At 44.3% G+C, this 25574-nt stretch overlaps 1 protein-coding gene across 1 annotated transcript; it reads left to right on the forward strand.

The window, feature by feature from the left end:
* Positions 1-3433: 3433 nt before the first annotated feature.
* On the forward strand, positions 3434-24645 carry LOC124268150. Its single transcript, XM_046703172.1, has 2 exons — positions 3434-3633; positions 23638-24645. The coding sequence occupies exon 2, from the start codon at positions 23672-23674 to the stop codon at positions 24362-24364; it is 693 nt and encodes a 230-aa protein (XP_046559128.1). The 5' UTR covers positions 3434-3633; positions 23638-23671; the 3' UTR covers positions 24365-24645.
* Positions 24646-25574: the final 929 nt, after the last annotated feature.

Raw genomic sequence — 25574 nt, forward strand, 5'->3', positions numbered from 1 at the left:
ATAACTGTGGACCAGACAAACCCGTGACTCACATCATGAGCAGCGTTCCAAGCGTTGGGGGGACCAAGAAGCGTTATCAGCCAGGTCACCGAACCTCACCACCCGATCCAATAGGTCCCCCAAAAATCCGGTGACTGACATCACGAGCATCAATCCACCTAGCTGGGACATGCATTAACCTACTTCAGTTACCTTGTCTCACAACGTGCAAGGGCTGGTGAAGGTTCTGGGAATAGTTGCGGGTACAGCAACGTGCAGCAAACTTGGACAAAGCACTGTACTGTTACTATGCAGCCTAGTCCACCCAGCTGTGAATGGGTACCTCGACAGGATGAGAAAGTCACATTAACTCGGTGCGCCTAGTGGCTGCAAGAGTTGTATGTACCCCAGGGAGTTGACACTGAAAATATGAAGTGCCGCTGAGATTGACATCCAATGATTGAGGCAAAAACAAAGGCGCGCTTTGAGCATGCTTGTGGGATGGACTATAGCGCTATATAAATACCCATATAATAAAAAAAATGCGTCATTTTTGTCTGTCCTATGCGTGAGTGAGTGAGTGAGTCGGGTTCAGTGCCTCACTTTAGCACTCCCGACCTGGCAGCTTGATCGAGTAGGAAAATTATCTGGGTAGGATACCACGCAGTCAGCCACGTCGATAAGGTCGCATCTACACACAAGTATTGTTTGCTGGGGACAAATTCTAACCTGTTCCCAATTCCTAACAGTGTGAAGGAAGGTTAATGAAATCCCAACCATCGTCTTATCACTGGTCCAATGAGCAGGAAGATTCACTTCCGGGTTGTCGGGACTCTACAGTGAAAATACGTCCTTCACAACTCTTTTGACCTGAATGCTGCATAATCCCAAGTGTTACTGTGGCAACTTCCAGTCACATCACGTTATACAGGGAATCCGGATTAACAGGGGTTTACAATGGCGACATTCAGTCACATCACACGTTATACAGGGAATCCTGATTAACAGGGGTTTACAGTGGCGACATACAGTCCCATCACCTTATACAGGGTATCCGGAATAACAGGGGTTTACTGTGGCGACATACAGTCCCATAACACGTTATACAGGGAATCCATAACAGGGGTTATACAGTGGGAATCCGGATTAACAGGGGTTTACTGTGGCGACATACAGTCCCATCACGTAATACAGGGAATCCGGATTAACAGGGGTTTACTGTGGCGACATACAGTCACATCACGTTATACAGGGTATCCGGATTAACAGGGGTTTACTGTGGCGACATACAGTCACATCACGTTATACAGGGTATCCGGATTAACAGGGGTTTACTGTGGCGACATTCAGTCACATAACACGTTATACAGGGAATCCGGATTAACAGGGGTTTACGACATACAGTGGCGACATACAGTCACATCACACACGTTATACAGGAATCCGGATTAACAGGGGGGTTTACAGTGGCGACATACAGTCACATCACGTTATACAGGGAATCCGGATTAACAGGGGTTTACAGTGGCGACATTCAGTCACATCACGTTATACAGGGAATCCGGATTAACAGGGGTTTACAGTGGCGACATACAGTCACATCACGTTATACAGGGAATCCGGATTAACAGGGGTTTACTGTGGCGACATTCAGTCTCATAACACGTTATACAGGGAATCCGGATTAACAGGGGTTTACAGTGGCGACATACAGTCACATCACCTTATACAGGAATCCGGATTAACAGGGGTTTACTGTGGCGACATACAGTCACATCACGTTATACAGGGAATCCGGATTAACAGGGGTTTACTGTGGCGACATTCAGTCACATAACACGTTATACAGGGAATCCGGATTAACAGGAGTTTACAGTGGCGACATACAGTCACATCACGTTATACAGGGAATCCGGATTAACAGGGGTTTACTGTGGCGACATTCAGTCACATAACACGTTATACAGGGAATCCGGATTAACAGGGGTTTACAGTGGCGACATACAGTCACATCACGTTATACAGGGAATCCGGAATAACAGGGGTTTACAGTGGCGACATACAGTCCCATCACCTTATACAGGGTATCCGGAATAACAGGGGTTTACTGTGGCGACATACAGTCCCATCACGTAATACAGGGAATCCGGATTAACAGGGGTTTACTGTGGCGACATACAGTCCCATCACGTAATACAGGGAATCCGGATTAACAGGGGTTTACTGTGGCGACATAGTCACATCACGTTATACAGGGTATCCGGATTAACAGGTTTACAGTGGCGACATACAGTCACATCACGTTATACAGGGTATCCGGATAAACAGGGGTTTACTGTGGCGACATACAGTCACATATTTGTAGGAATCCGGATTAACTGGAGTATACTATTGTTCAATCAATCAGTTAGAGATTCGGTGTTGTTACGAACATGAAAGGGAGACTAAAGAGTGTCCCAGTCTTCAGATATCAATATTTTACTAGATATGTTGAACGCCACTTGTCTGTTTTGTGCGTTTAGTTGACGAGCCATGTAATGCCCGCTCTGTGCAGTCGGGCCGTCAGACAGATTACCGTTAACAGACTGACGTATACAGGAAGATTGTCGTAATTATGGACATGTCTGGAAACCTAATCGATGAATCCCGTTTCATCAGCTTTTTCAGCCCATTACTAACACAGCACCTACCGCAGAATAACCTCAGTGAACGAGCTAGTCTGCTGAGATAACAAGGGTTACTCAGTATCGGAATGACCTACAGGTGTGTGCCACAGACTGCGTCACGATTAACGAACGTGGTTCCCAGACCCTCGTCGGTGGTGGCCCAGTGGTATAGGCGTTCGATCGTCACACTCAAGGTCGGAGCTCCATTTCCTACATGGCTACAATGTATGAAGCTGTCTTGCGGAAAACTGTTGGAAGCAACTCACTCACTCAGTGGAAGTTAGTCATGTCATCAATTTCGTGTGAAACTACACGCGATCAAATCAGTACAACATACGTGATATCAACATGGGTATGTGTGTATTTCTCCTGTCTATGTTTGAGCTCCTAACACATAATAAAGTGTCCCTAATATATATGTAATACGTGTGATATTTACTTCAAGTTGGTGTTCAGGGATTCCCTCACTCACTCGTATCCAGGTAGAGACTATAAAACGGTTCTACATTTGAAACTGACCATCGGTAATCCCGGTAATCGTCAAGTATCAGATTGTTACACACAAGCTGTGGTAACAGACAACATTCGACTGAATTTCATTAACGTACCCTGAATGTTGTCAAAGATAATCTAAACACAAGGGACATAACTCCTGCACGTCGTGGATTACGTTTCTAAGCTGTGGGCAAGAGCGTGTGAGGCGTTACCGCTACAGCTACTCTTTGTCCGGTAATTAATCTGCCAAGTGACTGTCCCCCACGGAGCTGTAGCCTGGCCCGTGGGACATGTGTTAACACACGTGGTGTGAAGGATGAGTGAGTTATAGAGAAATAACCACCCTAACCCGTGCTGAGCAGACCCCGGCGAAGCGAGGGGCAATTAGTTATACCTGACAGGTGTGGAAGTCTTGAAGCTGGTGGAGAGTCACGGATATACAAGCAAGCTCCTCTGAAGAACACAAGACATTTCCTTACAATCTGTTTGTAAAGTAAGTATAATTCCTTCATATTGTATATCAATTGTCTTGGTAAAATGACTATGGGCTTTTTTACAGTCTGTCCTTTTTACAGTCTACAAGCTTATTTCTCAGATATTGGATGAGGTCAAACTACTCGAACATCACTTTATTTGCCAGTGAGGCAACGATGTCTATCAGGCCTAGGTAGTGCCGGAAATAAGTTCGGATTAACAAACGTTCGAATTAACGAATCATAAATATGAAATACTGTCGAGACAGATACACTCTCAACACCATGGTCCGCAAAGCGGGATGTCTGTATTAACGGGGGCAAATGTAACGAGGTTTAACTGTATAAGAATCATAGAAGGACAGTGTACAGTACAGAACTACAGGTACAGTAATCCTTTCCACTGAAGACAAACAAACGATGTGGTGCTGGGTTTAATGGCCTGTTTGGTTTGGGGGCTCGTAGGAAGAGAACGGATGTTTCTGGGTCTCGTTTAACGACATAAAAATGGATCTTTATAGGTACCCTAGGCAAAGTTATATTTTCTTAAAGTGACAAGTGATAATGGTAGGCTTAATTGGCCATCACATGTTAGAGAGTTTCTTTTGTGTAGATTTCACAAGAGGTTTGAAATGAATAAGCAAAGTCTTCAACACATTTCCTTCCAAGAATGGTCTACGTCAATAAATAATTCAAGTTTATTAGAACACTATTCTTCTCATATACCTTTGTTATAGCCCGAATTTCATGTAATGAATCTACAAAACAAATTCCTTCATACTGACATTGTGTACATTTTGAATTGGTTTTCATGATTTTAGAATTAATGATTTACGCAAAGCCAAGAGATTTGTTTGATAATAACGAATCCAGTTGTAAACATTGTAATACGGGTAATATTGAAAGTGAATTTCAAGCAATATTTGTGTGTACCAAGTGTTCAGATTTATGAAGTAAGTATTTATCATATATATCAGCACCTGTAAGAGATAAACAAATATTGTCCAGTCTGCAACATTCTAAGAATATTCATGTTATCAAATATACTGCAATTTATCTAAAACATGTTTTCAATGCAAGAAATGTCACCATCACTACGTGCATTTAATTGTAACAATTGTACTTAGGCCCGAAATACTGATTGGAATCTGAAAGCTCGAGAGCCTATGGTGCACAGTGGATAGCTGTGAGTGAGGGTGCCTGACGGTACCTCCCTGTGGAGGTTGGGTAGGATGGAGAGGACCGGGGGTGGGGTGTAGCGGACTGGTGGGATGGGGCAAGTAGGACGACATGGTAATCTAATGTGTATGTAGTATATTTATTCGTGAAGAGTATGGACTGGTCAACCAGCCGTCATGGCTTAGCTCTCCATTCTTGATTCAGAAATTTAAACAAAACCGGAACGATTTCAGGATACTTGAATAAACGGTGCATATTTCGCCATTACTACCTATAGGATCCGAGTTTTCCTGAAACCCTTTAAGCTAATAAAACAACCGTAGTCTTCAGTCAATGTATTTAGGACCCATGACAAAGCAGTGTACTTGAACGTTCCATGGATCTTCACAAGAACTAACAGAGGTAGTTAAATATGTCGTCCATATTCATGAGCCTACAAGTCGCTGCAACCAAGTCGTAGTCGGCAGTGCAGTATCGGACAGACTCTTGACAGCTGAATATAAATCAAGGTTGTGATGGCAGTGTATGTGCACTAATGTTCTAAGTATCCAAGTATTAACAGTGTTAGTGAAGTCAGACGCCACAGTTGAATGACCTTGGTTGAACGATTGCACATACATTTCTTGGCTGATAGATTTGGGTGTCTGAAAATTGTAACTATTTCTTAACATTATGTCCATATATACACGTGTATGTGCAAGCACGCGTGTATGTTTTCAATCCCAAACCGCGAAGTTGATAATGGCTATTGTTCCCAGCTCTAATCGCCCTTGTAATGCGCTTGAAATGTCCGTTTGGTTACACTAGGCTGTTGACAAGGGCTAAGTTTGTCAAGATTACAGCACGGAGCTGTCTACGGAGCGTAGTCTGCCCAGATCGATATCTGCCCGGAACACTTCGCAGCTGTCAACGCTTAGCCTATTAGAGCTGCATGAAATATTAATATGGTCTGGATCCGATAATAACTCTGGATCCGACATTAACTCCGCTAGATTAACTTCGGCCGTTTTTATTCTTGTCTTTTCTCTGTTTTCTCTGGACAGCTACCGCGCACTGCTTTCCGATGTCCGATGCAAATCCCTATTTTGACTTATAACATACGTTCCCGAAATATTTCAGTGACCAATTGACTAGACTTGGCATATGTGATGTCACTGGTGGGGCAGGTTACGCTCACCTTGTCGCGAACACCTGGGATCACCACTACTTTATAGTGATTCATTGTCACAAGCTCTGTCATCGTATTGCATGGTGACAATCACTAGATTGTCTGGTCCAATTCCGATTTGTTTACAAACAACATCATATGAGTAATGTTGCTGAAACAAATATATACTCATGATATAGTCACAACTGTAGAATCGACTCTGCTTTTAGCAGAGACTTCTTATGAATGTGGAAAGATTTTGTCGCCTTTATTTACTGAACACCGTAGTGTATGTAGTGGGTTACCTGTAGATGTAGACACGAGTGTGTCATCAGTCACGTACAGATATAAACATGTATATCCGACTGACAAATATAGGTCTCAAAGTACATGTGGCAAGCTCTGATTGGTAGACATAGACATGGGTGTGTATAGATAGCTTCTGATTGGCAGACATAGACAAGGGTGGGTATATATGTTACAGTCAATATGTGTAAGCAGTCATTTCGTGTAATGACTAAATGAATCAGTCATTTCGTGAAGTGCCTGTGAGCACTAGGCAATACGTGTAAGCCCACTTCACCATCACGTGCCCGCTGTACTCTGATATTATGTACGACGTTTTTAAATTGGCCCTGAAAATAGATCATGCTTTTATGAAGAAACAAATCAACGAAAAATATAATTTTGTAATGCAAAGTCGTCAATGCCACCTTCTACTTGCTTCCAAGGTGCATCTTATGGTGAGAAGAAGAACCTCACTTTTGATATAGTATTTTAATATGCTTATATCCATGTGTTTTGTGTGTCTGTTCATGTGGGGTATATGTGTGTGGAAGGTGTGCAGAGTGTGATAAAGCAAAAAGCAGAGTGTGTGCAGTATGCAGTGAACTGTATGTGTGTATATGTATGTGTATGTATGTGTGTACCTGTATATGTATATATGTGTGTACCTGTATATGTAAATATGTGTGTACCTGTGTATGTATGTGTGTACCTGTGTATGTATGTATGTGTGCACCTGTGTATGTATGTATGTGTGTGTGTGTCAATGTATGTATGTATGTATGTATGTATGTATGTATGTATGTATGTATGTATGTATGTATGTATGTATGTATGTATGTATGTATGTATGTATGTATGTATGTATGTATGTGCGCGTGAGTACGTTATTGCGTATGTACGTGTACATGTTTGTGCGAGAATGACATAGCGTAAGCCTGTGATTGTGTATGTGAGTGCGTGATTGTACGATGTGTGTGAATGCAGGATTGCGTGAGGGGTTGAGTGAGTGCATAATTGCGTATTTGCGTGTGAGTGTGCGTGTGAGTGTGCACGTTTCCGCCAATATGGTGAAGTGCACTTATAACTTTTGTGTGATTAAAACATCATGTTATTAATCTGGAATGTATGCAGTGGTGTGTTTTATTTGTATTCTCTTATTTTATTGTATTACTGTGATAATGCTTATGATTTTAGTGTCTCATAGGCCAAATGGCCGGGTGCTTTTTGTGTTTAATGTATGTATGTAGTGTAATGTATTTTATTGCAAAAGCACGTGACACTTTAATAAACATTCTCTCTTTCTCCCTCCCTCTCTCTCTCTCTCTCTCTCTCTCTCTCTCTCTCTCTCTCTCTCTCTCTCTCTCTCTCTCTCTCTCTCTCTCTGACTGACTGAAAAGTCCAGTCATTACATGAAATGACTAACAATCATGGTCAGGCATTACGTGAAATGACTGAAATGCCGTCAAGACCACAAAAGTTCAGTGTAAAGCATTTATTGACGCTATAATAAAAATGTTTTACAAGTTGCACATCAAGATAAAGTAGAATTTTTATTTAACTATTAAAGTATACTGAATACTGTGACAACTCAATCACCACAAACTCCTACATTCAAATCAAAAGCTAAATCATGCATCAAAATAGTAATAGAGTTGGGTCTTTCATCACAAAATGTTAATCATATATCAAAGAAGTCATTCAGTTGAACTAGCACATCACTTGTCAAAATCTGACTAGTTCATCTTGTTTTTTCACAACTGGCTGCTGTGACGTAGTGTTACTGTCTCTGTACGGTCTACATCAGTCAGTAAGTAAATGCTGGAGACGCAACTGGCTGCTGTGACGTAGTGTTACTGTCTCTGTACGGTCTACATCAGTCAGTAAGTAAATGCTGGAGACGCAACTGGCTGCTGTGACGTAGTGTTACTGTCTCTGTACGGTCTACATCAGAGTCAGTAAGTAAATGCTGGAGACACAACTGACTGCTGTGACGTAGTGTTACTGTCTCTGTACGGTCTACATCAGAGTCAGTAAGTAAATGCTGGAGACACAACTGGCTGCTGTGACGTAGTGTTACTGTCTCTGTACGGTCTACATCAGAGTCAGTAAGTAAATGCTGGAGACACAACTGGCTGCTGTGACGTAGTGTTACTGTCTCTGTACGGTCTACATCAGAGTCAGTAAGTAAATGCTGGAGACACAACTGGCTGCTGTGACGTAGTGTTACTGTCTCTGTACGGTCTACATCAGAGTCAGTAAGTAAATGCTGGAGACACAACTGGCTGCTGTGACGTAGTGTTACTGTCTCTGTACGGTCTACATCAGAGTCAGTAAGTAAATGCTGGAGACACAACTGGCTGCTGTGACGTAGTGTTACTGTCTCTGTACGGTCTACATCAGAGTCAGTAAGTAAATGCTGGAGACACAACTGGCTGCTGTGACGTAGTGTTACTGTCTCTGTACGGTCTACATCAGAGTCAGTAAGTAAATGCTGGAGACACAACTGGCTGCTGTGACGTAGTGTTACTGTCTCTGTACGGTCTACATCAGAGTCAGTAAGTAAATGCTGGAGACACAACTGGCTGCTGTGACGTAGTGTTACTGTCTCTGTACGGTCTACATCAGAGTCAGTAAGTAAATGCTGGAGACACAACTGGCTGCTGTGACGTAGTGTTACTGTCTCTGTACGGTCTACATCAGAGTCAGTAAGTAAATGCTGGAGACACAACTGGCTGCTGTGACGTAGTGTTACTGTCTCTGTACGGTCTACATCAGAGTCAGTAAGTAAATGCTGGAGACACAACTGGCTGCTGTGACGTAGTGTTACTGTCTCTGTACGGTCTACATCAGAGTCAGTAAGTAAATGCTGGAGACACAACTGGCTGCTGTGACGTAGTGTTACTGTCTCTGTACGGTCTACATCAGAGTCAGTAAGTAAATGCTGGAGACACAACTGGCTGCTGTGACGTAGTGTTACTGTCTCTGTACGGTCTACATCAGAGTCAGTAAGTAAATGCTGGAGACACAACTGGCTGCTGTGACGTAGTGTTACTGTCTCTGTACGGTCTACATCAGAGTCAGTAAGTAAATGCTGGAGACACAACTGGCTGCTGTGACGTAGTGTTACTGTCTCTGTACGGTCTACATCAGAGTCAGTAAGTAAATGCTGGAGACACAACTGGCTGCTGTGACGTAGTGTTACTGTCTCTGTACGGTCTACATCAGAGTCAGTAAGTAAATGCTGGAGACACAACTGGCTGCTGTGACGTAGTGTTACTGTCTCTGTACGGTCTACATCAGAGTCAGTAAGTAAATGCTGGAGACACAACTGGCCGCTGTGACGTAGTGTTACTGTCTCTGTATGGTCTTCATCAGTCAGTAAGTAAATGCTGGAGACACAACTGGCTGCTGTGACGTAGTGTTACTGTCTCTGTACGGTCTACATCAGAGTCAGTAAGTAAATGCTGGAGACACAACTGGCTGCTGTGACGTAGTGTTACTGTCTCTGTACGGTCTACATCAGAGTCAGTAAGTAAATGCTGGAGACACAACTGGCTGCTGTGACGTAGTGTTACTGTCTCTGTACGGTCTACATCAGAGTCAGTAAGTAAATGCTGGAGACACAACTGGCTGCTGTGACGTAGTGTTACTGTCTCTGTACGGTCTACATCAGAGTCAGTAAGTAAATGCTGGAGACACAACTGGCTGCTGTGACGTAGTGTTACTGTCTCTGTACGGTCTACATCAGAGTCAGTAAGTAAATGCTGGAGACACAACTGGCTGCTGTGACGTAGTGTTACTGTCTCTGTACGGTCTACATCAGAGTCAGTAAGTAAATGCTGGAGACACAACTGGCTGCTGTGACGTAGTGTTACTGTCTCTGTACGGTCTACATCAGAGTCAGTAAGTAAATGCTGGAGACACAACTGGCTGCTGTGACGTAGTGTTGCTGTCTCTGTACGGTCTACATCAGAGTCAGTAAGTAAATGCTGGAGACACAAATCAAACTGATTGCATGAAAACTTCCCTTTCAGAATCCCTGCTTTAACTCAAATAGTGTAAATGTCATTCTCACCATGGTCCATGATTATTCCCAGAATATTACGTGGATCACCATCACGTCCCCTAGCCACCAGGGGTAGCTACGCTGTCTCCCACCTGACCACTGGCTAGTTCAGTTCGACTCCTCTTGACCATACGCTGAGCTTGTGCCATCTGGGCAGAGCTGGCGCCTTTACTCTCACTTATGATGTTTTGTATACGGGCATTGAGTATATCCGCGGTGACAGCAACTGGAGCAGGACTCACTGGTGGTGGATCCCTGTACTCTGGAGTGGACTGTGAAACTCTGGCACTCACTGTGAGCTCTGGCATATCACTGTTCCCCTGATCAACTGGGCTAGCTGGAGGTGCAGGGTCACAATCCAGGTTTACCTTGAATCAGGACAAGTCGGGGCCACACCAGTTTCAGTTCAGAGATAACCTCGGCAGTATATTCACTTCCATCGTCACTCTGGGGGATAGATGGAGCGCAAACAAGAAGATAATATCCAGCAGATGACGGGCAACTTCAGCAGCACGCTTTGAGGTTAATGCTTGTAGAATAACAAACTTGGTCAGGTGGTCTTGATAGACCATGATCCACTTGAACGAATTTTCGGCCATGGACTGCATATCAATAAGATCAATTTGAGCACGTGAGGCGAATGTCTGTGTGAGAATGGGACGCGCTTGCGCTTCTTCTGACATTCCTGGCAGTAAGACTTGAAAACTTCCAGAGCTTCACGGGTTGTCATACTCTTTGTTGACCCCTTCGGTCCTCCGATCACGTCCACCATGGCCTGTGTGAGCTCGCTTGACCACATCGTAGGTGTCTTCTATGCTGGCATAATATACTGGATCCTCATCTGGTGGGGATACGCTTTTTGATGAGTTTCTCAACATCACCACACTGCAGTATCTCAAACCTGAAAAAAATATGAGAAACTTTTAAAACCTTATATGACAAAATCAAGAAGTAATTGCACGTCATGACCAATACAAAGTGAGCGTAAGTAGCCTTAACTTGGTACTTTCTTTGATAGGAGGTAGTATCCATGTCTGTCCTTTGTTCCACCAGTGTCTGCTGCTGCTCTAAGATCATCTATCATTGTGAAATGCTCCGCCTTTGGAATTAAAACTCTCTTGCAAACTTCATATTTCTTGTAGAGCTCTGCTTTAAACTGATTTTCATAAGATTCTGCCATGATGATATCATGTAATAGTTCTAACAAAATGATTTGTGACAAAAGCCAGAAACAATGCTGGTTTTGTAGAAACAAAATTTTTCTGATCCTCTGAGCACTTGTCATGTGCTGGGGGATTAAGAAGAAGTCACTTGAGTGAAGTCACTGATTGGCAGACATAGACAAGGGTGTGTATAGATAGCCCTTGATTGGCAGAAATATAGGCGGAAGCATATATCACTGATTGTCAGACATAGACATGGGTGTGTATAGATAGCCCTTGATTGTCAGAAATATAGACAGGCGTTTATATTACTGATTGGCAGACATAGACAAGGGTGTGGATAGATAGCCCTTGATTGGCAGAAATATAGACAGGCGTTTATATTACTGATTGGCAGACATAGACAAGGGTGTGGATAGATAGCCCTTGATTGGCAGAAATACCGACAGGCGTTTATATTACTGATTGGCAGACATAGACAAGGGTGTGGATAGATATCCCTTGATTGGCAGAAATACCGACAGGCGTTTATATTACTGATTGGCAGACATAGACAAGGGTGTGGATAGATAGCCTCTAATTTGCAGAAATATAGACAGAAGCATATATCACTGATTGGTAAATATACACATGAGGGTGAATATAGCCTCTGATTTGCCAAGAAACAGACATAGGCGTGTACACGGCCATTGAATGACAGACATAGACATGGAATTGACATAGACTCTTATTGATGGGGCCCATGGGGGTATATATGGCCTCTGACTAGACTCTTATTGATGGGGTCCATGGGGGTATATATGGCCTCTGACTAGACTCTGATTGATGGGGTCCATGGGGGTATATATGGCCTCTGACTAGACTCTAATTGATGGGGTCCATGGGGGTATATATGGCCTCTGACTAGACTCTGATTGATGGGGTCCATGGGGGTATATATGGCCTCTGACTAGACTCTGATTGATGGGGGCCATGGGGGTATATATGGCCTCTGACTAGACTCTAATTGATGGGGTCCATGGGGGTATATATGGCCTCTGACTAGACTCTAATTGATGGGGTCCATGGGGGTATATATGGCCTCTGACTAGACTCTTATTGATGGGGTCCATGGGGGTATATATGGCCTCTGACTAGACTCTGATTGATGGGGGCCATGGGGGTATATATGGCCTCTGACTAGACTCTAATTGATGGGGTCCATGGGGTATATATGGCCTCTGACTAGACTCTAATTGATGGGGTCCATGGGGGTATATATGGCCTCTGACTAGACTCCTAATTGATGGGGTCCATGGGGGTATATATGGCCTCTGACTAGACTCTAATTGATGGGGTCCATGGGGGGTATATATGGCCTCTGACTAGACTCTGATTGATGGGGTCCATGGGGTATATATGGCCTCTGACTAGACTCTAATTGATGGGGTCCATGGGGGTATATATGGCCTCTGACTAGACTCTGATTGATGGGGGCCATGGGGTATATATGGCCTCTGACTAGACTCTGATTGATGGGGGCCATGGGGTATATATGGCCTCTGACTAGACTCTGATTGATGGGGTCCATGGGGTATATATGGCCTCTGACTAGACTCTGATTGATGGGGGCCATGGGGTATATATGGCCTCTGACTAGACTCTGATTGATGGGGTCCATGGGGTATATATGGCCTCTGACTAGACTCTAATTGATGGGATCCATGGGGTATATATGGTCTCTGACTAGACTCTAATTGATGGGGTCCATGGGGGTATATATGGCCTCTGACTAGACTCTGATTGATGGGGTCCATGGGGGTATATATGGCCTCTGACTAGACTCTAATTGATGGGGTCCATGGGGGTATATATGGCCTCTGACTAGACTCTGATTGATGGGGTCCATGGGGTATATATGGCCTCTGACTAGACTCTAATTGATGGGGTCCATGGGGTATATATGGCCTCTGACTAGACTCTGATTGATGGGGGCCATGGGGTATATATGGCCTCTGACTAGACTCTGATTGATGGGGTCCATGGGGTATATATATGGCCTCTGACTAGACTCTAATTGATGGGGTCCATGGGGTATATATGGCCTCTGACTAGACTCTGATTGATGGGGGCCATGGGGTATATATGGCCTCTGACTAGACTCTGATTGATGGGGTCCATGGGGTATATATGGCCTCTGACTAGACTCTGATTGATGGGGTCCATGGGGTATATATGGCCTCTGACTAGACTCTAATTGATGGGATCCATGGGGTATATATGGCCTCTGACTAGACTCTAATTGATGGGGTCCATGGGGGTATATATGGCCTCTGACTAGACTCTGATTGATGGGGTCCATGGGGTATATATATGGCCTCTGACTAGACTCTAATTGATGGGGTCCATGGGGGTATATATGGCCTCTGACTAGACTCTGATTGATGGGGTCCATGGGGGTATATATGGCCTCTGACTAGACTCTAATTGATGGGGTCCATGGGGGTATATATGGCCTCTGACTAGACTCTGATTGATGGGGTCCATGGGGTATATATGGCCTCTGACTAGACTCTAATTGATGGGGTCCATGGGGGTATATATGGCCTCTGACTAGACTCTGATTGATGGGGGCCATGGGGGTATATATGGCCTCTGACTAGACTCTGATTGATGGGGTCCATGGGGTATATATGGCCTCTGACTAGACTCTAATTGATGGGATCCATGGGGTATATATGGCCTCTGACTACAGACTCTAATTGATGGGGTCCATGGGGGTATATATGGCCTCTGACTAGACTCTAATTGATGGGGTCCATGGGGGTATATATGGCCTCTGACTAGACTCTGATTGATGGGGTCCATGGGGGTATATATGGCCTCTGACTAGACTCTAATTGATGGGGTCCATGGGGGTATATATGGCCTCTGACTAGACTCTAATTGATGGGGTCCATGGGGTATATATGGCCTCTGACTAGACTCTAATTGATGGGGTCCATGGGGGTATATATGGCCTCTGACTAGACTCTGATTGATGGGGTCCATGGGGTATATATGGCCTCTGACTAGACTCTGATTGATGGGGTCCATGGGGGTATATATGGCCTCTGACTAGACTCTAATTGATGGGGTCCATGGGGTATATATGGCCTCTGACTAGACTCTGATTGATGGGGTCCATGGGGTATATATGGCCTCTGACTAGACTCTCTGATTGATGGGGTCCATGGGGTATATATGGCCTCTGACTAGACTCTGATTGATGGGGTCCATGGGGTATATATGGCCTCTGACTAGACTCTAATTGATGGGGTCCATGGGGTATATATGGCCTCTGACTAGACTCTAATTGATGGGGTCCATGGGGGTATATGGCCTCTGACTAGACTCTCTGATTGATGGGGTCCATGGGGTATATATGGCCTCTGACTAGACTCTAATTGATGGGGTCCATGGGGGTATATATGGCCTCTGACTAGACTCTAATTGATGGGGTCCATGGGGTATATATGGCCTCTGACTAGACTCTCTAATTGATGGGGTCCATGGGGTATATATGGCCTCTGACTAGACTCTGATTGATGGGGTCCATGGGGTATATATGGCCTCTGACTAGACTCTAATTGATGGGGTCCATGGGGGTATATATGGCCTCTGACTAGACTCTAATTGATGGGGTCCATGGGGGTATATATGGCCTCTGACTAGACTCTAATTGATGGGGTCCATGGGGGTATATATGGCCTCTGACTAGACTCTAATTGATGGGGTCCATGGGGTATATATGGCCTCTGACTAGACTCTAATTGATGGGGTCCATGGGGTATATATGCCTCTGACTAGACTCTGATTGATGGGGTCCATGGGGTATATGGCCTCTGACTAGACTCTGATTGATGGGGCCATGGGGTATATATATGGCCTCTGACTAGACTCTGATTGATGGGGTCCATGGGGGTATATATGGCCTCTGACTAGACTCTAATTGATGGGGTCCATGGGGGTATATATGGCCTCTGACTAGACTCTGATTGATGGGGTCCATGGGGTATATATGGCCTCTGACTAGACTCTAATTGATGGGGTCCATGGGGGTATATATGGCCTCTGACTAGACTCTGATTGATGGGGTCCATGGGGTATATATGGCCTCTGACTAGACTCTAATTGATGGGGTCCATGGGGGTATATATGGCCTCTGACTAGACTCTAATTGATGGGGTCCATGGGGGTATATATGGCCTCTGACTAGACTCTGATTGATGGGGTCCATGGGGTATATATGGCCTCTGACTAGACTCTAATTGATGGGGTCCATGGGGGTATATATGGCCTCTGACTAGACTCTGATTGATGGGGTCCATGGGGGTATATATGGCCCTGACTAGACTCTAATTGATGGGGTCCATGGGGTATATATGGCCTCTGACTAGACTCTGATTGATGGGGTCCATGGGGTATATATGGCCTCTGACTAGACTCTGATTGATGGGGTCCATGGGGGTATATATGGCCTCTGACTAGACTCTGATTGATGGGGTCCATGGGGGGTATATATGGCCTCTGACTAGACTCTTATTGATGGGGTCCATGGGGGTATATATGGCCTCTGACTAGACTCTAATTGATGGGGTCCATGGGGGTATATATGGCCTCTGACTACACTCTGATTGATAGTCCATGGGGTATATATGGCCTCTGACTAGACTCTGATTGATGGGGTCCATGGGGTATATATGGCCTCTGACTAGACTCTAATTGATGGGGTCCATGGGGTATATATGGCCTCTGACTAGACTCTGATTGATGGGGTCCATGGGGGTATATATGGCCTCTGACTAGACTCTGATTGATGGGGTCCATGGGGTATATATGGCCTCTGACTAGACTCTAATTGATGGGGTCCATGGGGTATATATGGCCTCTGACTAGACTCTGATTGATGGGGCCATGGGGTATATATGGCCTCTGACTAGACTCTGATTGATGGGGTCCATGGGGGTATATATGGCCTCTGACTAGACTCTGATTGATGGGGTCCATGGGGGTATATATGGCCTCTGACTAGACTCTAATTGATGGGGATCCATGGGGGTATATATGGCCTCTGACTAGACTCTAATTGATGGGGTCCATGGGGGTATATATGGCCTCTGACTAGACTCTGATTGATGGGGTCCATGGGGGTATATATGGCCTCTGACTAGACTCTAATTGATGGGGTCCATGGGGTATATATGGCCTCTGACTAGACTCTAATTGATGGGGTCCATGGGGGTATATATGGCCTCTGACTAGACTCTGATTGATGGGGTCCATGGGGGTATATATGGCCTCTGACTAGACTCTGATTGATGGGGCCATGGGGGTATATATGGCCTCTGACTAGACTCTGATTGATGGGGTCCATGGGGGTATATATTGCCTCTGACTAGACTCTAATTGATGGGGTCCATGGGGTATATATGGCCTCTGACTAGACTCTGATTGATGGGGTCCATGAGGGGTATATATGGCCTCTGACTAGACTCTGATTGATGGGGTCCATGGGGGTATATATGGCCTCTGACTAGACTCTGATTGATGGGGTCCATGGGGTATATATGGCCTCTGACTAGACTAGACTCTAATTGATGGGGTCCATGGGGGTATATATGGCCTCTGACTAGACTCTAATTGATGGGGTCCATGGGGGTATATATGGCCTCTGACTAGACTCTGATTGATGGGGTCCATGGGGGTATATATGGCCTCTGACTAGACTCTAATTGATGGGGTCCATGGGGGTATATATGGCCTCTGACTAGACTCTGATTGATGGGGTCCATGGGGGTATATATGGCCTCTGACTAGACTCTAATTGATGGGGTCCATGGGGGTATATATGGCCTCTGACTAGACTCTAATTGATGGGGCCATGGGGGTATATATGGCCTCTGACTAGACTCTGATTGATGGGGTCCATGGGGTATATATGGCCTCTGACTAGACTCTGATTGATGGGGTCCATGGGGGTATATATGGCCTCTGACTAGACTCTAATTGATGGGATCCATGGGGTATATATGGCCTCTGACTAGACTCTAATTGATGGGGTCCATGGGGGTATATATGGCCTCTGACTAGACTCTGATTGATGGGGTCCATGGGGTATATATGGCCTCTGACTAGACTCTAATTGATGGGGTCCATGGGGTATATATGGCCTCTGACTAGACTCTAATTGATGGGGTCCATGGGGGTATATATGGCCTCTGACTAGACTCTAATTGATGGGGGCCATGGGGTATATATGGCCTCTGACTAGACTCTGATTGATGGGGTCCATGGGGGTATATATGGCCTCTGACTAGACTCTAATTGATGGGGTCCATGGGGGTATATATGGCCTCTGACTAGACTCTGATTGATGGGGTCCATGGGGTATATATGGCCTCTGACTAGACTCTGATTGATGGGGTCCATGGGGTATATATGGCCTCTGACTAGACTCTGATTGATGGGGTCCATGGGGTATATATGGCCTCTGACTAGACTCTAATTGATGGGATCCATGGGGGTATATATGGTCTCTGACTAGACTCTCTAATTGATGGGGTCCATGGGGTATATATGGCCTCTGACTAGACTCTGATTGATGGGGTCCATGGGGGTATATATGGCCTCTGACTAGACTCTAATTGATGGGGTCCATGGGGTATATATGGCCTCTGACTAGACTCTGATTGATGGGGTCCATGGGGGTATATATGGCCTCTGACTAGACTCTAATTGATGGGGTCCATGGGGGTATATATGGCCTCTGACTAGACTCTAATTGATGGGGTCCATGGGGGTATATATGGCCTCTGACTAGACTCTGATTGATGGGGTCCATGGGGGTATATATGGCCTCTGACTAGACTCTAATTGATGGGGTCCATGGGGTATATATGGCCTCTGACTAGACTCCTAATTGATGGGGTCCATGGGGTATATATGGCCTCTGACTAGACTCTGATTGATGGGGTCCATGGGGGTATATATGGCCTCTGACTAGACTCTAATTGATGGGGTCCATGGGGGTATATATGGCCTCTGACTAGACTCCCTAATTGATGGGGTCCATGGGGGTATATATGGCCTCTGACTAGACTCTGATTGATGGGGTCCATGGGGGTATATATGGCCTCTGACTAGACTCCTAATTGATGGGGTCCATGGGGTATATATGGCCTCTGACTAGACTCTAATTGATGGGGTCCATGGGGTATATATGGCCTCTGACTAGACTCTGATTGATGGGGTCCATGGGGTATATATGGCCTCTGACTAGACTCTAATTGATGGGGTCCATGGGGTATATATGGCCTCTGACTAGACTCTGATTGATGGGGTCCATGGGGGTATATATGGCCTCTGACTAGACTCTAATTGATGGGGTCCATGGGGTATATATGGCCTCTGACTAGACTCTGATTGATGGGGCCATGGGGGTATATATGGCCTCTGACTAGACTCCTGATTGATGGGGGCCATGGGGTATATATGGCCTCTGACTAGACTCTAATTGATGGGGTCCATGGGGGTATATATGGCCTCTGACTAGACTCTGATTGATGGGGTCCATGGGGTATATATGGCCTCTGACTAGACTCTAATTGATGGGGTCCATGGGGGTATATATGGCCTCTGACTAGACTCCTGATTGATGGGGTCCATGGGGTATATATGGCCTCTGACTAGACTCTAATTGATGGGGTCCATGGGGTATATATGGCCTCTGACTAGACTCTGATTGATGGGGCCATGGGGTATATATGGCCCTGACTAGACTCTAATTGATGGGGCCATGGGGTATATATGGCCTCTGACTAGACTCTGATTGATGGGGTCCATGGGGGTATATATGGCCTCTGACTAGACTCTAATTGATGGGGTCCATGGGGTATATATGGCCTCTGACTAGACTCTAATTGATGGGGTCCATGGGGTATATATGGCCTCTGACTAGACTCTGATTGATGGGGTCCATGGGGGTATATATGGCCTCTGACTAGACTCTAATTGATGGGGTCCATGGGGGTATATATGGCCTCTGACTAGACTCTAATTGATGGGGGCCATGGGGGTATATATGGCCTCTGACTAGACTCTAATTGATGGGGTCCATGGGGGTATATATGGCCTCTGACTAGACTCTGATTGATGGGGTCCATGGGGTATATATGGCCTCTGACTAGACTCTAATTGATGGGATCCATGGGGTATATATGGCCTCTGACTAGACTCCCTGATTGATGGGGTCCATGGGGTATATATGGCCTCTGACTAGACTCTAATTGATGGGGTCCATGGGGTATATATATGCCTCTGACTAGACTCTAATTGATGGGGTCCATGGGGTATATATGGCCTCTGACTAGACTCTAATTGATGATGGGGTCCATGGGGTATATGGGGCCTATGGCCTCTGACTAGACTCTAATTGATGGGGTCCATGGGGGTATATATGGCCTCTGACTAGACTCTAATTGATGGGGCCATGGGGTATATATGGCCTCTGACTAGACTAGACTCTGACTAGACTCTAATTGATGGGGCCATGGGGGGTATATATGGCCTCTGACTAGACTCTAATTGATGGGGCCATGGGGTATATATGGCCTCTGACTAGACTCTAATTGATGGGGGCCATGGGGGTATATATGGCCTCTGACTAGACTCTAATTGATGGGGTCCATGGGGGTATATATGGCCTCTGACTAGACTCTAATTGATGGGGTCCATGGGGGTATATATGGCCTCTGACTAGACTCTAATTGATGGGGTCCATGGGGTATATATGGCCTCTGACTAGACTCCCAATTGATGGGGTCCATGGGGGTATATATGGCCTCTGACTAGACTCTGATTGATGGGGGCCATATATATGGCCTCTGACTAGACTCTAATTGATGGGGGCCATGGGGGTATATATGGCCTCTGACTAGACTCTGATTGATGGGGCCATGGGGTATATATGGCCTCTGACTAGACTCTAATTGATGGGGGCCATGGGGGTATATATGGCCTCTGACTAGACTCTAATTGATGGGGCCATGGGGGTATATATGGCCTCTGACTAGACTCTAATTGATGGGGTCCATGGGGGTATATATGGCCTCTGACTAGACTCTAATTGATGGGGTCCATGGGGGTATATATGGCCTCTGACTAGACTCTGATTGATGGGGTCCATGGGGGTATATATGGCCTCTGACTAGACTCTGATTGATGGGGTCCATGGGGGGTATATATGGCCTCTGACTAGACTCTAATTGATGGGGGCCATGGGGTATATATGGCCTCTGACTAGACTCTGATTGATGGGGTCCATGGGGGTATATATGGCCTCTGACTAGACTCTAATTGATGGGGTCCATGGGGGTATATATGGCCTCTGACTAGACTCTAATTGATGGGGTCCATGGGGGTATATATGGCCTCTGACTAGACTCTAATTGATGGGGTCCATGGGGTATATATGGCCTCTGACTAGACTCTGATTGATGGGGTCCATGGGGGTATATATGGCCTCTGACTAGACTCTAATTGATGGGGTCCATGGGGTATATATGGCCTCTGACTAGACTCTAATTGATGGGGTCCATGGGGTATATATGGCCTCTGACTAGACTCTGATTGATGGGGACCATGGGGTATATATGGCCTCTGACTAGACTCTGACTAGAATTGATGGGGGCCATGGGGGTATATATGGCCTCTGACTAGACTCTAATTGATGGGGGCCATGGGGGTATATATGGCCTCTGACTAGACTCTAATTGATGGGGTCCATGGGGTATATATGGCCTCTGACTAGACTCTGACTAGACTGGCCCTGACTGACTCTGATTGATGGGGGCCATGGGGGTATATATGGCCTCTAACTAGACTCTAATTGATGGGGGCCATAGGGGTATATATGGCCTCTGACTAGACTCTGATTGATGGGGGCCATGGGGGTATATATGGCCTCTAACTAGACTCTAATTGATGGGGTCCATAGGGGTATATATGGCCTCTGACTGACAGGAATATTGTGATAAACTACTACCCTACTGCTACTCTTGAAGGAAAGCATTGATACTGAGTGTGTAAACGTAACGTAGTATCGGCATTGTTTCAGCCATATTGCATCAAGAACATATATTTATATGCATAATAAATACAAAGTTGGATTTAAGTGCAAATGTGTCAAGCGTATTTCATTACAACAATAAGAATCACAATGACTGTACATTAGGAGTTGAGGAGGACTGCTTCCATAGTGTTTGAGTGGACTATCGTACAAGGGGATACATCTCAAGTTGTCCTTAGTCAGCTCATTACAATATCGAGCGCCGTGCCAGATCTGCCGGCCACAATCAGCCCAGACACTAGCAGCGTCTGGCCAAGAATAGTATGTTGCTGATGTCGTCACCGGCGACAAAGACCACAGCAACTACCACACACATATAAATATACTATCTCTCTATAGAGAAATATACCACACACATATAAATATACTATCTCTCTATAGCGATACGAAATATACCACACACATATAAATATACTATCTCTCTATAGCGATGCGAAATATACCACACACATATAAATATACTATCTCTCTATAGCGATGCGAAATATACCACACACATATAAATATACTATCTCTCTATAGCGATGCGAAATATACCACACACATATAAATATACTATCTCTCTATAGCTATGCGAAATATACCACACACATAGAAATATACTATCTCTCTATAGCGATATGAAATATACCACACACATATAAATATACTATCTCTATAGCGATGCGAAATATACCACACACATATAAATATACTATCTCTATAGCGATACGAAATATACCACACACATACACATATGAAATATATCTCTCTATAGCGATGCGAAATATACCACACACATATAAATATACTATCTCTATAGCGATGCGAAATATACCACACACATATAAATATACTATCTCTATAGCGATGCGAAATATACCACACACATATAAATATATATCATCTCTATAGCGATGCGAAATATACCACACACATATAAATATACTATCTCTCTCTATAGCGATATACGAAATATACCTATACACACATATATAAATATACTATCTCTATAGCGATGAAATATACCACACACATATAAATATATACTATCTCTATAGCGATGCGAAATATACCACACACATATAAATATACTATCTCTCTATAGCGATACGAAATATACCACACACATATAAATATACTATCTCTCTATAGCGATGCGAAATATACCACACACATATAAATATACTATCTCTCTATAGCGATGCGAAATATACCACACACATATAAATATACTATCTCTATAGCGATGAAATATACCACATCTCTATAGCATATACCACACAATATATATACTATACATAGAAATATACATATAAATATACTATCTCTATAGCGATGCGAAATATACCAATAATAAATATAAATATACTATCTCTCTACAGAGAATATACCACACATATATATACTATCTCTATAGCGAGAAATATACACACACATATAAATATACTATCTCTATAGCGATACGAAATATACCACACACATATAAATATACTCATCTCTATAGAGAAATATACCACACACATATAAATATACTATATCTCTATATCTCTATGAGAAATATACCACACACATATAAATATACTATCTCTATAGCGATACGAAATATACCACACACATATAAATATACTATCTCTCTATAGCGATACGAAATATACCACACACATATAAATATACTATCTCTCTATAGAGAAATATACCACACACATATAAATATACTATATCTCTATAGAGAAATATACCACACACATATAAATATACCACCTCTTTACAACCATACCAGACATACCACACTTCATACCAGATATGCCACCGCTCTATAACCATACAATATCCACGTCGGGGATGCTGTTAATGGTCATGTTTCGATTGTCGTTACTGAAATATCACGGCGGCCTTAAAATTATAAAGACTGGACCATATTATCCGGTGATTGATATCATAAGTAACGATCACCTCTGTCAAACCCCATCCTCTTACGATCTCTTTTGCACCTGATTACCATAGCAGACATAATAAAGGAAGATAAAATAACATGTTGTTATTGTTTTTCAGACGACAACGTCCTGTCGAAAGATTATCGGGTGAGATGGGTGAGATGGTGAGACGCCTGGAGTATGAACGCCGAGCCAAGAGTCTGGTGAAACACACGTCTCGAGACAAACTGACGGGCCGAGAGTTCACCCAACCCGTACGCGCTGCCAATGTAAGCGTGTCAAGGTCACTGCAGAGTACTGTGAAGAAGGTGGACAACGAGAGGAGATTGTTCAGAGAGAAATATTCCAAGACAATGGGGAATATATACAAATTTAAAAGAAATCTGTCTTCAAAATCACTGAATTTCACGGATGATAAATTTAACAGCGAGGATCGTCTGCTTCTACCGCCTGTCACATCAGGGATTCAAGATGGCGGTGTTTTAATGCCATCAGACGTACAGAAGCCCAGGCTAAATCGTCGACAGAGTGGACTGTCCATCGCTTCATTACTGGAGAAACAGACAAGTGGTGAAGCTAATCCTGAAGACAGTTATGTGCCTTGTTTCTCCGATCTAACTTCGGCAGACTTCCCTCGCAGAGGCAGCACTTCCATGTCAAGAAGGTCGAGTCTTACTGACGGAAGATCATTCCGGATGTTGAAGGACAAGTTCACAGCTCCACAACATCCAGAGCCGAACCCCCGCACCAGAAGGATCCTAGACTGCAAGGCGGCAGAACACAGACGTGGAAGTCTTCTCTCTGAAAAGATTCAAAATCTGCATCTAGGCGTGGAACAAGGCTAGTTGTCTCCACATGTGGCTGTTTGTCCGTACAACAGAGCGTGAGTGAGTCTGGTGTAACGTGGCATTGAAGCAATATTTCACCTGTACCTCGTCGTGTCTGCTTCATGGGGGTGAACAGCCCGGTACGGGGTTGGCTCTTACGACATATTGTGGAACCTATGGGTATGGTGTTAACATATTTAGGGCAAACTGGGAACCTATACCATGACCAACAAACTTAAGTTTTTACTCAAATTTCAAACTGAGTTTGACAATTTGAAACAGCTGAATTTTTAACTCAACTGCATTTTTTAAAATAAAAAAGCCCAAACAACTTAAGTAATCTATCTACCAAACTCAAGTTGTCTACTATGTTTGGGTTTGATATTAATTTCAGTTCATTCTGGGAAATGCATTTCCCTGCGTTTTCTCAAATTTGAGTAAAAGCTCTAACTTAAGTCAAAACTCAGACTTAAGTTTGTTTCGAGAAATCGGGGCCAGGTGACCCAAGGGACCCTGCAAAGCGAATGATGGCCCCTCAGACGACAAGGTGACCGGAGTTCCCGCCAACAGAATAGTACCAAGAAGTGCCTGTTGGTGGGGCGGTATTAGGGACCACAGTGACCCACGTAATATGATATACAGATGTTACGAACATTAAATAAATGTCCATGTTCTGAAAAGTCTTGTGTTTATAATAAGCTTGTAGCCGCCTTGGGCGATATTCCTGGGAACACCAAGACAAATACTCACTCCTTGTGGGGAACTGAACAAGGGTCGTCGGCGTGACAAGCTAACGCTCTAATCACTCGGTTAACCCACTGGGCTAATCAGTGAAACGGATCTAAACACACTTCTGCAGATTTTCAACAGAGGTAATTTTACACCTATGCAAATATATATATACCTTATATAAACACAGGGCTACACAGTCGTAGCGCTAGGATGACGCTGTGGTACGGGGACGGATTGCCTCCGTCTGCACCAACACTACGTCTGACTTCGTATTATACGGCTATGTTCTATTCGATCCTTGTCGTGTTGATTCCCAAGTTGAAGGTACTAGTAATACAGCTGGTGGCAGGAAGTCAGTCAGTGAGAGAACTCGGTGTGAAACCAACAAACGACATATCAACGTGATGTAACTCACAATTGTGTTCTGATGTTAACCAAGTTTACAAGTTAATACGAATCACCACAGAGGAATGACAGAGGTTGTATTAAAACTGAG

Source organism: Haliotis rubra, unplaced genomic scaffold, assembly GCF_003918875.1.
Source record: "Haliotis rubra isolate DU_JTF1 unplaced genomic scaffold, ASM391887v1 Scf1365, whole genome shotgun sequence".
NCBI classification, from domain to species: Eukaryota; Metazoa; Mollusca; class Gastropoda; order Lepetellida; family Haliotidae; genus Haliotis; species Haliotis rubra.

Bases quoted from the DNA above. Each gene is read 5' to 3' on its own strand.
- LOC124268150 (XM_046703172.1), top strand. From the start codon at position 23,672: ATGGGTGAGATGGTGAGACGCCTGGAGTATGAACGCCGAGCCAAGAGT.